Raw genomic sequence first — 18,487 nt, 5'->3', positions numbered from 1 at the left:
TATATCCTGGAAATTAAGCCCTTGTCAGTCTCATCATTTGCAAATATTTTTTTTCCATTCTGTACCTTATCTTTATGTTTTACTTATGGTTTCCTTTGCTGTGCAAAAGCTTGTAAGTTTAATTAGCTCCCCCCTTTTTTTTTTTTGCGTAATTTTGCTCTTATTTCTATTGCTTGGGTAGACTGCCCTAGGAGAACATTGCTGAGATTTATGTCAGATAATGTTTTGCCTATGGTTTCTTCTAAGAGGTTTATAGTGTCTTGTCTTATGTTTAAGTCTTTAAGCCATTTTGAGTTTATTTTTGTGTATGGTATGAGGGAGTATTCTAACTTCATTGATTTACATGCAGCTGTCCAGTTTCCTGATTTATTTGGTTGTAGTAATTTCCTTGAGTAATTTTTTCAGCAAGGGTGCATGGATGTTACGTTTTTGAGTTCAAATCTTTCTGCATCTTTACATTTAAATGATATGTTGGATAGGCATAAGACTGTAGAATCAGAGCAGTTTTCTTGAGGAACTTTGTTGTTTTTCCACAACATCCCAGTTTCAGTGTAACAGTTTGAGATTAGGCTGATTCTCTTTCCTTTGTAAGTAATATTTTCTCTGTCTAGAAGCTTATGTTCTTTGTCCTTGGACTTTAAAAATGTCACCAGAATGTAACTTATATCATTACTGAGGATTTAGAGTACCCTCCCAAACTGAAAATCTTTGCTGTTTATTATCACAGAGCAGTTTTCTTCTGTCGCTTCTTTGATTCTTTCTCTATTTCTCTTCCTGTTTCTACGATGACATTATTTGTATATTGGGCCCATGGATCTGAGATCTGTGGATTTGCCATCCATGTCTATATCTTTTTGCACACAGCTTCCATTTTCCATTTCTTCAAGTTTTTGCCCTCTATTATGAGAGATTATTTCCATGTTTTTTCCAGAATATTAATTCAGTCCTCATCAGTGCCCATTCTTATTTGATTTCTCCATTGAATTTTTAAATTCAGAAATAATGCTTTTTTTCTTCCAGAATTTTTTCCTGTGATCTAATTGCAACTCCTTAAGAGTTTTCATTACTTTTTTTTTTTTTTTTTTTTTTTTGGTTATAGTGCTTGTCTGTCTTTTGTATTAGTTCTGCCTCACTAGGAGCCACCTGTTCTTTTTTTTTTTTTTTTTTTTTCCCAACTCAGTCCTCTTAAATGAGTTGTGGTTTTTTTTTTTTTTTTTGCCTACTCACACCCACACAGGTCAGGCTATTGGTGTCTTTTAATGAACTGACAGGTGGTGAAAGGTTGAGCTGGGGACTGGGGTCTAATGTCTTAACAGATGGACTGGAAAACCACCATCTCTTTGCTAAGGCATGGAAAGCAGGGCTCTCTGTCCTTAGGCCTCTTGAGGAAAGAAAAGGCAGTCCCTTTATCACCCCTGCAGTTTCATCGAGGCTGCCGGCATTCTTTTAATGGGGCATCATTTTAAAGGACAGTGAACGTCTATGGGAAGGGGAAGTGTATCTCCATGTGCAGAGAGGCATCTGTTTACTACATAGGTAGAGCCGCCTCAGGCAGGCAAGAAATCTCTGGTCTTGCACCAGACTCTGCTAGAAATGCACACCTTCACTTGGACCATTTGGGAACTCTGAGATACAAATAAGAATACTAGAACCCACTTTTTTCCCCCTGAAAACTCAAGTGTTCGTATTTACCTTAATTCCCCCATAGTAAGCCACTCTTTCAGCTCTGCTGCCATAACAAGTTACTGGACAGGAGAAGGGCCTGTGAACGTGCTCCCAGATCACCATAAACCCTAGCTTGTGAATGTTACGCTGAAAGAGGATTAAGGATTTTTCTTTGTTATTATTTGAATAATTTGAGAAATGATAATCAAACTGGATTAGAATATTGATGTAAAACAGAGTGTACCTTTGGCAAAATAGTCATAGGGTAAGTTACATACAGATTATAAAATGTTGCACTTGCTCACTATGAAAAACACTTTTCCAATAGAAAAATTCTGAGAGCGATCTGGAAAGTAGCTTTGAAATTAGAAACCATTGTGCTTCCTTATTTCTCACTTAAAAGAAGTTTAACATTTTATTTCCTGATTTTGACTCAACCTTGGCAGATATAATGGCTTGCAGATGTAAGTCCTAAAGTCAGTTGTCTACCAGAAATGTCAAATCAGTCCCTTGTGTTGGGCAGTAAGTGGGAGTGCCTGTGGTTGACAGGTGCAGCCATCTTTTCACGCAACTATTCCCAGAAAACATTACTCAGGAAAACGATGCTCTTTTTTTTTTTTTTTTCGGTTTGCTTTTTATTTTTTTTAAACATTTTTTATTGAGTTATAGTCATTTTACAATGTTGTGTCAAATTCCAGTGTAGAGCACAATTTTTCAGTTATACATGAACATACATACATTCATTGTTACATTCTCTTTCTCTGTGAGCCACCACAAGATCTTGTGTATATTTCCCTGTGCTACACAGTACAGTCTTGTTTATCTAGTCTGCATTTTGAAATCCCAGTCCCTTCCCACCCCCTGTCCCCCTTGGCAACCACAAGTTTGTATTCTATGTCCATGGGTCTGTTTCTGTTTTGTATTTATGGGGTTTTTTTTGTTTTGTTTTTTTAGATTCCGCATATGAGTGATCTCATATGGTATTTTTCTTTCTCTTTCTGGCTTACTTCACTTAGAATGACTTTCTCCAGGAGCATCCATGGTGCTGCAAATGGCATTATGTTGTCGGTTTTTATGGCTGAATAGTATTCCATTGTATAAATATACCACCTCTTTATCCAGTCATCTGTCGATCGACATTTAGGCTGTTTCCATGTCTTGGCTATTGTAAATAGTGCTGCTATGAACATTGAGGTGCAGGTGTCATTTTGAGTAGGGTCCCTTCTGGATATATGCCAGGAGCGGGATTCTTGGGTCATCCAGTAAGTCTATTCCTAGTCTTTAGAGGAATCTCCATACTGATTTCCACAGTGGCTGCACCAAACTACATTCCCACCAACAATGTAGGAGGGTTCCCTTTTCTCCATAGCCTTTCCAGCATTTGCCATTTGTGGATTTTTGAATGATGGCCATTCTGACTGGTGTGAGGTGATACCTCATTGTAGTTTTGATTTGCATTTCTCTGATAATTAGTGATATTGAGCATTTTTTCATGTGCCTATCGATCATTTGTATGTCTTCCTTGGAGAATTGCTTGTTTATTAGGTCTTCTGTCCATTTTTGGATTGGGTGGTTTGTTTTTTTCTTAAGTCATATGAGCTGCTTATATATTCTGGAGATCAAGCTTTTGTCAGTTTCATTTGCAAAAATTTTCCCCCATTCCGTAGGTTGTAAAACAATGCTCTTTTAATCCTCAAAAAGACCTCCCTTTTATCTTTCACTTTATTCACAGATAGCCTTGGATACCAGTTACTGGACTGTCATTAATCATGTTTTCATCTGGGGCAGCATAGCCACTTATTTCCTCATTTTATTTACAACGCACAGTAATGGCATCTTTGGCATCTTCCCAAACCAGTTTCCATTTGTTGGTAAGTGAGTCCTACTGTCTGCTGGGGCCTAATGTCAAGCTGTCCTTTATCTGACTTTGTAATTCATTCTCTTTGTTGGGTGGGACTAGGGATGACCAGTAATCCTGCCTCTAGGAATTGACTGAGTCAGACATCTGAAGGCTTATAGGCTTGAAACAAGCTATAGAAGATTAGGTTCTGCTGTCCCTACCAGATGCAGAAGAATCATTGAAATAGCTGCTTACAGGTTCCTCACAGCCCACGTGCAGCAGACTGTCCTTCTGTGAATACAAAGCATGGCACATTTATATCAGGGCTACCTGAAAACCTGTGAAGTTCATGTATGAAGGAGGGAAGAGAAAGAAATGCCAGGCTTTCTCTTTTATGCCACATTATCACCAGCATCTCTGCTAACGTTCACCTGTGGAACTTACTGGCACTTAAAGAATGTATAATTTAGAGCCTTATAAAAATTGCTGGCCATTAGTCTATAAGTGGCACAAAGAGTAGGCTGTAGTTAGGCAACCAGGGTTCAAGTGTCATCTCTGCCTCTTAAAAGCTGTGTGATCTGAGGCAAATTTTTTTTTTCCTTTTCATGCCTTAATGCCTTCAATTCTAAACTGAGGGTATTAATAGTTCCTATTTTTGTAGGAAATTTGTGAGGGTTAAATGAGATAATGCATATAAAATGCTTAGCATGTAACCTGCTACATGGTACGTTTTTGATAAATGTTACCTGCAATGATGATGATGATGACTAAAGCAAATGTGGCTTGATTACTGGTCGGGGACTTTGAAAGTGATTTGACAGCAGATGGGTAGCAAAGAGACTTCCTAAAATCACTTAAAACCCTGAGATTCTATGATTCTACCAAGAGTATGCATCTGGTCTACCTACAGAGTATACTATCATCGCACTCCACATATCAAAATGATTCCTAGCAAGAGCCACTGAGCTTTATGCAGTGAGACTATGAATATACTTTTTCAAAAGTTTTGAAATCTCTAGTGTGTGTGAGAAAAGTTGGTAACAGTGCTGTTTCTGAATTCATCTCAGCAGCCTGGAAAAAAGAGCTGCACAGTGACAACCTTCTTGTGCTCCAGCAAGACTGAGATCTGCATCCACTAGTTGGGAAAGCCAACCTAGAAAAATAATTCTTAGACTACTGATTCATGTAGAAAGCAAAATAAGAGCAACTATAGAGTTACGTATTTCCAGAGGCACCTGGAATTGTAATTCTGTTTAAATGCATGTATAAGCTTAAGAGCATTGTATACAATTTTTGCCTTGCTCTCTGTATACATGGAGATCTTTAAATTGCACCACTCTTGCTTAATATGTAATGTTAATCCTTGGTTTGCCAAAAGATTCCACCCATGTAGAAACATGCTGGTTATGAATAAGCATATTAGGAAAGAAAGAGACATTAAAACTATTTTTAATTTTTTTTTCTTGGTCGCCAAATCTGAAAGTTCAGTGCATTGACCAGAAGACTTCCAGTCCTGAGAGAGCATTCTAGCATGCATAATGAGACTGGACTGCCTCAACAGGAGAAAGTAGCTTGTGTAGGGACCACCCTCTCCAGCTAAGGACATGCCATTCCAGGAATTAATTACTGAGTTCCAATGAAACTTTTCAAAAGTTAGATCAACATTGAGGTTTAAGAAAATTTTTTTTTCCTTAGTAGCCAGCGGCAAGCAGGAGTGTGGTTTTAAAGTGAAGCTTGTTTTTTCCAGCCATGCCTGGGGCTACTGAGCTTCAAGGAGCTCAAAGAGACATTTAATTTATTGAGTCAGGTTTGTTTCTGCCCAGGCATCTGGAGTCAAGCACTCTGGTAGGCAGATTCTATTCTCTTAAGACAGACAATGCAGACATACTGATCGGTAGCCAAACCCTCATACCCAGAGCCCATTCAAATAGTGTTAACACTTTAGCATTGGGAGGGGGACCCTGGATAACTGGAGGTATCACGTGCCTAGAAAACCTACAGGAACAAAAAAGTTCATTTTGGCAATCTAAGTAGGGTTGACATCTTCCGTAGAATTTGTCTGTCTGCCTTACTGACCCTTATTGCTTTGTCTAAACAAACATCCCAGTGTATGAGGTGTGAGTGTAAAATAGAACTGGCTGCAGGCGTAGAAATGAGTTTCACTACTCTGCTGAGCTGGAATACTGAGTGGCTGCATCAGTGGTTTCCTGGTATGGAGAATGCTCTTTTCACAAACCCAGAGGCATCCCTAATCTCCTTGGAACCTTGAGGACTTCATAACTGAGTGAACATAAAAGAAGTCAGCAGGTCCCTTTGAGGCAAGTTTTTTGGGCCTTTGCCCCAATTGAAAAGACTGGCCCTGTAGTCGCCCACCTTTTATGACATAGCCCGTCGACAAAACCGTTATTTGAGATTGTACCTGCGTCCAGGACATACATTGTGTAGTTTTGATATGATAGTTTTGTTTGAGTCCATAAGGGTAAATGTGGCTTTGAAAATAATGGCTGCTTTGTAGTTGAGGGAGCTTGAGGCTGGATGAGCGAATTCTGCTTCATGAGTGAAGCTGGGCTGAGCGTAGTTGGCTCTGGCTGGCAGCCTCCAAGTGATCAGGCCACGAAGCAGTTCCCAAGGGTGATCTGACCTTTCTTGCCTTCTTCTCATCACCACTGAACAGCCTGTATCCTGGGGAAGATACCCAGTGGGTCTCTCTAGGTCATCCAAACCTCACCATTTCGAAAAAGGTCTTATAGCAATAGAGTCAATTTATTCAATAATTCTGGCCTATTTATAACCATAGTGTATATTTTTCTTTAATAATAGGAAACGCACGACATTCCTTGACCCAGAAGTGCATCTGGCTTGTTATTCTCTTAACAACAGTGGCTTCATTTATGCCTGTGGTGGCATACAGGTTTTTGAAGGTGGATTTATTCCCAACTCTGAGTGATCAGGTACGTTGCAGTGCTGTTGAGCTCGGGAGGAGCTGGGTCTTTGCTCTTGGAATCACGTCCTGTGCCGGTTGGAGGTCCAGGGAATGGCTAATGGATTTCTCATCGGCAGACACCTCCAGGTGCACAGCATCACATCACACGAGATGGAATTGCCCGTATAGGAGTGGACTAGCCCTGGGGGTGCCAGTGAAGATAAGTGTCTTCACTGAAAGTGGGTGGGGAGTCTTGAAGTGCCAGTTAAATTGGATATTTTTAAAAGTTGACTTTCAAAATACAAGCTGATTGGCAGCATTTTGCTCTAAGGCAAAGGCAAGCTAGAGGGAAAGGTACTGACTTGCGGAAAGTAAAGGGAACAGTTACAGAGACAGGCAAGGGATGAGGTGAGTGGGCTCTAAACTTTTGTAGGAATATGGTAGCAGATTGTTAAATGTGGGGGAGATGGTACTTTCGGAACAGATTAAGAAAGGGAACAGCAACATGATAGCTGGGTTGGAAAAAAAAAAGAAGAAAAACAGAACAGATTATAGAAATACCTAAACTAAGGGATTAACAAAACATAATTTAGTATTTTGTGGGAAGAGGGATATAAGCAAGACAGTGTCAAAGGTCAGGACCCAGGTAACAAGAGAAAAGGAGAAGGAAGGAGGAGACACACATTTGTAGCCACATCATGAGAAGGGGGAAATACTCAGCGGCCGAGTGACCAGGCTGATGATGCTGAGAAGACGTGAGGTAAAAATTTCCTTATCGTAAAATCCTTCACATTCTGGAGCCAAAGTACAAACAGATTCCCTCTGAAATGATTCATGGATTCCCCTGTGATGTTTGTCCTTTCCATTTGGCTCTGTGAGCTCATTCTGATGTAAACTCAGAAAATGATGGATGAGCTGAAGAAGGAAGACGCTGCTCATTTCTTCCTAGGTTTAGTCAGATCATGATTTTCTGCTCAATGGCTTTCTCCTGCCGTCAAAGTCAGAGTCCAAGCGATCAGCTGACTTAGAGAACAAGGTGCCTTGCACCAAACCTTCCATCTTTTTTCTCCTCAGCGTTATAGGGAAAGGAAAGAAATGCTGGAAACCCACACAAATGAGGTTGAGCTCTTCAAAAGACCGCAAGAAGTCCCCAAATAAATAAAAATCCCTGAAAATCTCCTGGTACTTTGACCAGCCACAAGAGTTGGAAATTTCTTACTCTCATTTTCTAAATATTCTCCTAGACCAGATACTAATTGATCATCAGAGCCCAAGAACCTCTAAAAGGGGAAAGGCTCATTGGCGGGGAACAGGACTGTAAATTGTTACACTTTGTTTGGGTGGTGCCTGTTAGAAAATCTTTCTGTGCAAAAGTATGTTTCTATTCATTTAAGATGGATATATGAGACAGAGACAATCATGAAATTTATCTTAAACACTTCCTGCCTAAGTGTGTCAGTAGAAATGGTCAGACCGGCATCCAGTCCTCTTTTGCACGGACAGTTTCTTGGTGAAAAACTTGCACTGAAGCTGAGTACTTTGTAACCGTTGAAGTCGCTTTTACCAAAAAGGCTTGCACTTTGCAAAGCGGCCTCTGCGTGGAGCCTCCCATTCGGATGCCTCATCTCACTCTGGGTCTCCTTTGTCTCCAGATCCGCCAGTGGCAGAAGGCTCAAAAGAAGGCCAGGCCCCGGCATAGCCGAAAGCCTCAGACTCGGAGATCAAGCTCGAGAAGATCTGGATATGCTTTCGCTCACCAAGAGGGCTATGGAGAGCTTATCACATCTGGAAAAAATATGCGAGCTAATAATCCACCCCCCACATCAGGGTTGGAAAAGACACCGGCTAACAGCACTAGCTGGATTGAAAATTTATATAAGAAAACCACAGACACAGTGATCAGCTTTAGCCAGGATAAAACAGTGAAGCTGTGAGTCAAGATGAATTTGAACCACACAGTTATCTTTTCACTTCAGCTGGAGCTGAAATTTAGCTGCCTCCCAAGTGTGGGATTAGGGGCAAAGGGTGGGGCAGGTGGCCTGACTTCACCTAAATCTGTCAGACAGTGGCAAGTGCCCATCCAGTAGAGGTGTACTCTGCTGAAAATCAGGCCAGAGGTCACTGTCTGATGCGTGAGTTGGTGGACAGAACCCTCACAATACCAGCACAGGTTTTTATCAACCTGAATACCAACTGGTCTGATCTTTAGAATCTTATTTATGGAGGAAAACTTGTAAATCTGCATCTACAGAGAATGGATCTTCAGGTGGGTAAAAGCATGCGTTCAAAAGATATATATCCCAGCTGAAAAGCATCCTTGTGACAGATGAACACATATACGTAAGATCAGTCATTCCCAAGGGACACTTTAAGATTTAAAATGTGGACCAAGGTGCTTTCAGACTTACAGCAGCTTGTCACTCTCCAGTCTTGACCTCTCCCTGTGTGCTTAGCCAGGACAGCAAATCACCTTCATGCCTGAAGAACAGAAAAGCAGGTTAATGTTCCTCATTTCTCCACTCCTCTAGCGACAAAGTAGACTGAGCATCTTTACAGTGGGATAGGCTGAATATTTGGTTAAATTTATTAAAAAAATTCTCAGGGACATGTTCATGTAAAGTCAAAGTATTCTAAATACTTTTCAATGACTTTGATCACAACCTCAGCAGTTATTTGCTCTGTGTCATCCAGGACTATTAATGGAATCAACAAAGCACTGGAATTTCACAGTTTGATGATAATATTCCATGTAGTATATGTGCAAATACCTTCAACATTTCCAATTTTTAAAAGTTTAGATTTGAAACCAAACCAATTAATAATCTCTTTAATTACTATTTAAATATGCAGGTTTGGGTCATTCAGAGTTAGTTGCTTTTGGTATTTAGCTGTCATATTTATAATTCAAACACATAAGGCTGAATTTTTTTTAAATTGAAGACAGTCAGTTACAATGTGTCAGTCTCTAGTGTACAGCACAATGTCCCAGTCATGCATATACATGCATATATTCATTTTCAAATAAGGTTGAAATATTTACAATTCAAATGTATGAGGTTGATTTTGGGAGATATTTCAGTCCAAATTTCAGTCCACATGTGACTCACCAGTATAGTTTCTGTAAAAGAATTCAGGCAGATTTGTGCTCAGACTCCAGCTCTGGCATGTCTTACCTCTGTCACCTTGGGCAGGTAATGTGCCTCCTCTGAGACTCAGTTTCTTCCTCTGTAAGATGAGGATATACTATCTACCTCATGTGGTTATTTGAGGATTGTCAAAGCACAAATTCTCAAATCATTAAAAATGTAATGCTCATGTGAATAGATGATGAGTTAAGTTCCATTTAACTGATCATCAGAGTAACAGAGCAATTTGAAAATAAAAAATGTGAAGAACTAGAATTTAAGTCATCATTAAGTCATCAGTGGGACAGGCCTTGATGAAATGAGATTGCAAAGTAAGATATAAAACTGGTTAGTTTCCTAAAGGGAAATAAAACTATACAATGGAATACTACTCAGCCATAAAAACCGACAACATAATTCCATTTGCAGCAACATGGATGCTCCTGGAGAATGTCATTCTAAGTGAAGTAAGCCGGAAAGAGAAAGAAAAATACCATATGAGATCGCTCATATGTAGAATCTAAAAAACAAAAACAAAAACAAACAAACAAACAAAAACAAAGCGTAAATACAGGACAGAAATAGACTCACAGACTGTATACAGACTTGTGGTTGTCAGGGGGAGGGAGAGTGGGAAGGGATAGACTGGGATTTCAAAATTGTAGAATAGACTACACTGTATAGCACAGGGAAATATACACAAAATGTTATGATAACTCAGAAAAAAATGTGACAATGAGTGTGTATATGTCCATGAATGACTGGAAAATTGTGCTGAACACTGGAATTTGACACAACATTGTAAAATGATTATAAATCAATAAAAAAATGTTAAAAAAAAAAAGAAACATTAGGACCAAAAAATAAAATAAATAAATAAATAAAAATAAAAAAACAAAACTATAACCTTGGAGGTAAATTTCTCTATCAGAAAGCCAAAATATATCACCATCATGCCTTATAAATTTTCTACAGATCAGCCTCCAACTTTAAAGAGTCTTTAATCTGGCCCTTACTGAATTACTAGTCAAGGTTTTATTTCTCAGGAAAGTCAGATGGCATTTGGGTGGGCTTAATGGATCACACTTTTTTTTTTTTTTTGCCTTAATTTCTAAGTCTGGGGTAACTTTTCCTGAATGGGATCAAGTAAGATATATGTAAAAGAGCCTACTCCAGTGCTTTAGTCATAGTTAATGCTCACAGATCTTCCCTTTCCTTCTACACACCTGCATAGACTTATCCAGATGTTAGTTTTTAATGTCTAATTTATCAAAGTTTCACTGTGTTTGCTTGCTTTTTGTAACATTTTTGAAAGATTTGAAAACTTTCAGTAAATACTTTGGCACTATTGGTGTTTGGTGTTTTGTCTATTCTTTATTGGGAACTCACTGGGGAGAGTTTTTGTTACATTGATCAACTGATTTTTTTCCTTTCCTTTCCATGCCTAGGGAAGATGTACATCATTCTTAGGATCAGAGACAAGAATGAAATGAACCAGTTCGACCTATGTTTAAGGAATGGTCCACGTTTTTGCAAATTCAGTTCAAATTAAATAAGGCTGTTTATAAACAGATAATGTGGATAGTTGTGAGAAAACCACGTTATCAGTTTGCTTTGGCGCCACGAGATCCAAATAAACACACACCCATTGCAAGATCATTCAGTTGCCAGGGGTTGTTTTGAACCTGAAGATAAAAAGCCTGAGGGGTGGATGGTGATGGTGATGCCCTGGGGAATAATACAATTTTAGTTTTACATAAATGTCATCTGATTATTTGAAAAGAAAAAAATTAATTCTATATTCAGGACTGAAGTTGGTAACATTGTGTTTTTAAGGTCTCCTTCCAGGTTTTGAGCTCTTAGAGGCAGTGACAAACTGTGTTTTCCAGAGAAGGAATCAAGATTGTGGAGCAGGAGGATGGGGAGCTCACCTCCCCCAACCAACACATCAAAAATACACCTACATGTGGAACAATTCTCACAGAAAACTTAACTGGAAACTGGCCAGACTCCTGTACAACCAGAGCTACAAGATCTCCACATAACTGGGTAGGACTGAAAAAGGCATAGGGCTGGTCCCCCTGCCCCTGAGAGGACCTGAAAGGTGCCCCCCACCCTGGGGGGGGGGAGCAAGGAGGTTGAACCACAGTCTGGGCATCCTAGTTCTGGGGAACAGCAGGTAATAGCTAAGCCCTGGTGGACACTGGGAGAATTGCTGGGATGGCTAGAAGGGCTGGAGAAGCCCAGACCCTACTGAAGAATGGGTGCGTGCTGGCTTGCCAACATTTCAGGGCAGAGAGAGCCTTTAGACTGGCGGCTGCTGCCTGCTCCTCTCCCCAGTCTGAATCGGGCAGACACCCCAGCACTTCTCACTCCACCCCACAGCTTAGCATGAGATCTGGGCCAGCCGACCCTGGGAAAATACTTCGTAGTTATACCAAGAGACTGAGGGCTGGGGTGTGATCTGGGTGGGGTGGTGGCGCTCACTGGCAGTGTCTGCTTGGGTGGTGCCCAGGAGCATGCCACAGTTAGTCTCCCAGCCTGCCCACTCCACACTGCAGTTTAGCACTGGATCTGGGGCAGACAGGTCCTGGGAGAAGTCTGCCAGAGGCAGCCAGATCTCTGGCGGCAGCTCAGCCGCCTCAATTCCTGCAACCACAATGCCCCAACCCCTAGTTCCCGCCTAGCGAATGCCCGGGCCCCACCTACTCCAAACCATAACCTGGCACTAGATCTGGAATGAACACAATAGAGGAAGGGACGTGACCTTGGGTTGCCTTCGAGTGCAGCTGAAGAGGTTTACACAGTCAGCACGTCAGAGCACTGTGAGTGCGTGGGCCTCATTTAATTTAGCAATCACCTCCTTTGGGGCAGGGCATGCACTCTAGGAGAACAGAGCCTGATTGACCCTCATGGCTCTATTCCTACAACTGGGGAGAAGACCCTGCCCCTGACAGGGCAGTGACAGCCACAGAACAGAGAGGAGGTCCCACCTCACACCCTACACAGGCTTTAGACCCTCCAACACCAACCACACCCTCTAGCAAGGGGATAACAGCCAGCACACCCTAAGGAAAGATGTGGCTGGCATCCATATCAAACCCAACCCTCTCACCAAAAATATTACACACAACCTACCAAAGGATAGAATTTATCTCAAGTATCTTTTCTGACCACAACAGTATGAAATTAGAAATCAACTACAGAAAGATAAATGGGAAAAGAATGAATACATGGAGACTAAACAACATGCTACTAGAAACCAGTGGGTCAATGATGGAATCAAAGATGATTTCAGAAAATACCTTGAGACAAACAAAATGAAAACACAACTGCACAAAATCTATGGAATACAGCAAAAGCAGTTCTAAAAGGGAAGGTCATAATGATATAGGCCTTCCTTAAGAAACAAGAAAGGTCTCAAATAAACAACGTAACCTGTTGCCTAAAAGAATTAGGAAAAGAAGAACAAAGCCCAAAGTCAACACAAGGAAGGAAATCATAAAGATCAGAGAGGAAATAAATAGAGATTTAAAACAATATAAACAAGAGTTAGTTTTTTGAAAAGATAAAAAAAAATTGACACACTTTTAGCCAGGCTCACCAAGAAACAAAGACCCAAATAAACAGTAAGAAAGGAGAGGAGAAATAACAACGAATACCACAGAGATTAAAAAAAAAAAAATCATGAGAGCACTATGAAAAGTTACATCCCAAATAAACTGGACAATCTAGAAAAAAGTGGACAAATTTCTAGAAACATGTAGTCTGCCATGATTGAGTCAAGAAGTAATAGATAATTTGAACAGACTGATCCTTAGAAGTGAATTAGAATCTGTAATTTAAGAAAAATACTCCCTGCAAACAAAAGTCTAGGATCAGATGGCTTCACTGGGGCATCCTACCAAACACATAAAGAAGAACTTATATCTATCCTTCTCAAACTCTTCCAAAATAACTGAAAGAACACTACCAAATTCATCCTTCGAGGCCACCATTCCCCTGATACCAAATCCAAACAAAGACACCACAAAAAAAGAAAATTATAAGCCAATATCTTTGAAGAATACAGATGCAAAAATCCTTAAATTATTAGCAAACTGACTCTTAACAATACATAAAAAAGATCATACACCATCACCAAGCTGGATTCATTCCAGGGTCACAATGGTTCAACATGCACAAATCAGTGTGATACACCACATTAACAAAAGGAAAAGACAAAAATCATGTGATCATCTCAACAGACACAAAAAAAGCATTTGAAAAAATTCAACATCCGTTCATGATAAAAACTCATCAAAGTGTATATAGAGGGAACAGGTCTCAACATAATAACGGCCATTTACAACAAGCCCACAACCAACATCAGACTCAATGGTGAAAAGCTGAAAGCCTTCTAAGTTCAGGAACAAGACAAGGACGCCCACTCTCACCACTTCTATTCAACACAGCATTGGATGTCCTAGCCACAGCAGTCAGACACGAAAAAGACACAAGGGGTACCCAGATTGGAAGGGAAGAGGTAGAACTCAGTATTTGATGATGACATAATACTCTACACAGAGAACCCTAAAGTCCCCACAACAAGAAGTATTAGAACTAATACATGAATTCAGCAAGGTAGCAGGATACAAGGTTAATACACAGAAATCTGCTGCATTCTTTGCATTAATAATGAAATATCAGAAAGAGAAATTAAGGAGACAATCCCATTTACTATTGCATCAAAAAGAATAAAATAGCTAGGAGTAAACCTGCCTAAGGAGATAAAAGACCTGTATTCTGACAGCAATAAGACACTGATGAAAGACACTGAAGATGATACAAACAGGTGGAAAGATATACCATGTTCCTGGATTGGAAGAATCAATTTTTTTAAAATGACCATACTACCCAAGTCAATTTACAGATTCAGTGCAATCCTTATCAAAATATCAGTGGCATTTTTCACAGAACTAGAACAAATAATTTTAAAATTTGTATGGAAATGCAACACCTCTGAATAGCAAAAAAAAATCTTGTGAAAGAAGAATGGAGCTGGAGAAATCACTTATCCCTGACTTCAGGCCATAATACAAAGCTAGAATAATTAAAATAGACACATAGATCAATGGAACAGGATAGAGCGCCCTCAAATAAACCCATGCACTTGTGGTCAATTAATCTACAACAAAGAGGGCAAGAATATATAATGGAAAAAAGACAGATTCTTCAATAAGAAAGAAAACGTGGAAGTTGGACAGCTACATGTAAAAGAATGAAATTAGAACATTCTCTAACACCAAATACAAAAATAAACTCAAAATGTACGATTAGATACTATAAAACTCCTAGAGGAAAACAAAGGCATGTTTGCCATAAATTGCAGCAGTATTTTGGGGGGTCCATCTCCTAAAGGAAAGGAAATAAAAGCAAAAATAAACAAATGGGACCTAATCAAACTTAAAAGCTTTTGCACAGCAAAGGAAGCCATTGACAAAATGAAAAAACAACCTACTGAATGGGAGAAAATATTTGCAAATGAAATGACTGATAAGGGGTTAATATTCAACATACATAAACAGCTCATACAATTTAACATCAAAAAACCAAACAACCCAATCAAAAAATAGACTTTTTCCGAAGAAGACATATAGATGGCTAACAGGCACATGAAAAGATGCTCAGCATGGCTAATTGTTAGAGAAATGCCACTCAAAACCACAACAAGGTATCACCTCACACCAGTCAGAATGGCAATCATCAAAAAGCCTACAAATAATAAATGTTGGAGAAGGTGTGGAGAAAAGGGAACTTACACACTGTTGGTGGGATTGCAAATTGGTGCAGCCACTATGGAAAACAGTATGAAGTTTTCTTAAACTAAAATTAGAGCTACCTTATGATCCACTCTTGGGCATATATCCTGAAAAGATTAAAAACCCTAATTCGAAAAGATACATGGATCCCAAAGTTCATAGCATTATTTATAATAGTCAAGATATGGATGTAACCCAAGTGCCCATCAACAGACGATTGGTTTAAAATGTTCCATATGTATACAATGAAATATTACTCAGCCATAAGAAAGAATGAAATATTGCCATTTGCAGCAACATAGGTGGACCTAGAGAATATTATGCTTAGTCAAGTAAGATAAATATCATATGGTATCAATTATATTTGGAATCTAAAAAATATTACAAATGATAGTATATACAAAACAGAATAGACTCACAGACATAGAAAACAAGCTTTTACTAAACATTTACTAAAGGGGAAAGGGTGCGGGAGAAGGACGAATTAGGATATGGCATTAACAGTACAGGGTACTATGCGTAAAATATATAAGCACTGAGAATTTACTGTACAGCACAGGGAATTATACCCCGTATCTTAAAAAAAAAAGAAAAAGAAAAATCTCTAATGTAATCTGTAGAAAAAACCCTGGATCGCTATTCTGAATACCTGAAACTAGCACAGTATTGTAAATCAACTATACTTAAATAAAAATTTAAAAAATTTCAAAAAATAGAAATTGCATTTCCCACTTTAGACCTGCTGTTTCGGTCTCATGTATACACACCTATGAAAGAAACAAGGAAGGAGAGGGGTCAAGAAAGCAAGATAGAGAAGGAAAGGAATGGAGTGAAGGAGATTAGAGATTTCTATCTGGAAACTCTTTAACATGATATGACCGAAAAATCAATTTAATTCCTCAAAGGAAAAACAAATTAGAACGTATTTGAAAAGCGAGTAACAGAACCTCCTTGATAGTCAGTGTGAGATTAAGAAAATTTCATTGGAATGGGGGCCAGAAGCTCTGGCTTCTTGTGGCAGATAGGCTGCTGATTTGTGTGGGGCGAGGCGTGCCACCTACTTCCCCAGGCCCAAGGGTCCATCCCTCAGTTCAGAAACTGGGCAGCATGGTCTCGAAGACCCTTTCTCATTCAGCCATTCTGTGAGCTGTTTTCGCCAGTATCACCCATTATGCATTTGCAATTGTTTTTGATGGAGGGGTGAGAGAGAGAGAGAGAGAGAAAGACAGAAAGACAGACAGACAGACCTGCTATCTCCAGGTCTTTCTGAGCTCAACACAGGGGTGCTAAGCCCTAGAGTAGTGCTTTCGGCTGGGTCAGTTGAACTCCGTCAGTCTCTGGCTAATGATTTTCTAAGATCTGGCATCTCCTTTCCTCTCTGCCATTTTCATTATCAAAAGTTTAAGGAAATAAAGGTAAGAGACTCATACCCAGAAAGAAGAGGGCAACTTTAAAGTCCTCTCTACCTTGTCCCTGGTCTCAGAGGAGATTCACTGGGTCTCAGCTTCCTCAGAATTCAAGTTTAACAACAGAGCTTGAGCTGTTTCCTTCACAGTTATGTAGAACTTTTCAGTTTATGTATCAACTGAGACTTCTCAGTTTATGTATCGGTTTTATATTTACACAAACTGTATTCTTTGAGCCTTACAACAACCCTGTGAGGTGGTCAGAATGTTCATGTTAATCCCATTTTTTAGGGAGAGGAGATCAAGGCACAAAGGGGTTACGTGATTTGCCTGCTATCACACAAAAAGTAAAGAGCTAGAATTCACTGAGACCTCACACAAATCTACAGCTTCTTACCTGCAACTCCTCATTCTCACCAAGCTCTCGTAGACCTGGGATTTCCAAACAGTCTCTCATCCTCCTACAAAGGTCATTTGATTTCTCAAGGATACAGACTCAGGGAAGGAGTGCAAACAAATGTCAAAATGTTATGAAATGTTTATTTCAGGTGTTCTCTTTCCCTCCTGATGCAAATTAGCAAGATTTCCTCCCTTCCTTCCTTTCCCTTCCACACGACATGAAGTTAGATAGGAATGGGGTACAGACAGGGGAAATAAGCACGCCTCAACGCTATTTTTAAGTTACTAGAAAATACAACAAACCAGAAAGCCTTTCCTTCTGACTTTTATGGTAAGGAATTGCATGACTCTTAGTGTGTGCACAAAATGCCTCAAGATTGATATGATCAAATTACCTCATTTAAACAACTCAGTTATTATTCTACATTAAAAAATTAGACATAAAGTTTAATAGTGGAAGAAGCCAGAAAAGACGATGCCTTCTGGACTGTACTAGGCATTTGTGGGTCAGGGATCAGACAGTCATGTGGGGCCACAGTTTTCCAAGTTTTACATTAACATCTGGTCTTAAATGTCTGCAGTGTGCTCTCCTGCGTCACACTTCATTCCTCGGTGAGAAATCATAAACTTTTGCAATTCTCTAGCCTAAGTGTTTTGCCGAACTGCCTGGAAGCCAGAATTAAATGACCCATGTGTTTCAAAATGTTCATTGCAAAAGATCTGGAGGGCCTGGCTAGGCTGATCTGTAGGACTGAAGCTATGACTTAACCAAGAAAGGGGCCTATCTGTCCTCGGGTTTCAAAACTTCCTGGCAGATCCATTCCTGTAACTGGTGCAGAATGCAAATTAGCTTGGAGCTGAGTATGTAAATGTGCAGAGTTCACGAAACAATAATGATGAATTGGCCAAAAATTCCTGGCTATCTCAATTTGGATTCCCGTAAGGTTTATAAGGGTAAGTTTAAATTTTTAATAGACTACAGCCCTGCATTTTTACAAAAAAAATGTTATTGGACAAAGATGCACAGTGAAATGGTGATGAACTTACTCTGGACGTAAAGTAATGATCAAGGAGAAATACAGTCGTTTCATTCTTGTCACCAATGTTTCTCAGTTCCCTGTCTTCTTCTTAAGTAAATGTGAGCAGTGACTAGAGCGTTTCTTTGATGGTTGATGATTTTACTTCTGGCCCCCTTTCTGACTGTCCTCAGTGTACAGCACCGTATCCACGAGTAAATGTAAGAACGAACTGCAGGGACTGGACAGCAGTTACACTGACTCCAGCACATCCTCAGAAAAGGTTTTGAATCAAATTCCTGTTACTTTCTT

General features: G+C 39.7%; 1 protein-coding gene across 7 annotated transcripts in view; it reads left to right on the top strand.

Annotated features, from left to right (window-relative positions):
* Nucleotides 1-10,901, top strand: part of ATP8B4 (ATPase phospholipid transporting 8B4 (putative)) — a 211,004-nt gene extending 200,103 nt beyond the window's left edge. For all 7 annotated transcript variants that reach the window (XM_074366090.1, XM_074366091.1, XM_074366093.1 and 4 more), the window contains 3 exons: nt 3,398-3,536; nt 6,326-6,456; nt 8,081-10,901. In XM_074366090.1, the coding sequence (XP_074222191.1) occupies nt 3,398-3,536; nt 6,326-6,456; nt 8,081-8,362 (552 nt within the window). In that variant the 3' untranslated portion in view covers nt 8,363-10,901. The remainder of the gene's footprint in view (nt 1-3,397; nt 3,537-6,325; nt 6,457-8,080) is intronic.
* The last annotated feature ends 7,586 nt before the right edge of the window (nt 10,902-18,487 follow it).

This window comes from Camelus bactrianus, chromosome 6 (assembly GCF_048773025.1).
Source record: "Camelus bactrianus isolate YW-2024 breed Bactrian camel chromosome 6, ASM4877302v1, whole genome shotgun sequence".
NCBI lineage: Eukaryota > Metazoa > Chordata > Mammalia > Artiodactyla > Camelidae > Camelus > Camelus bactrianus.
Note: the sequence above shows the minus strand (reverse complement) of the source record. Positions and strands in the feature narration are given on the sequence as shown.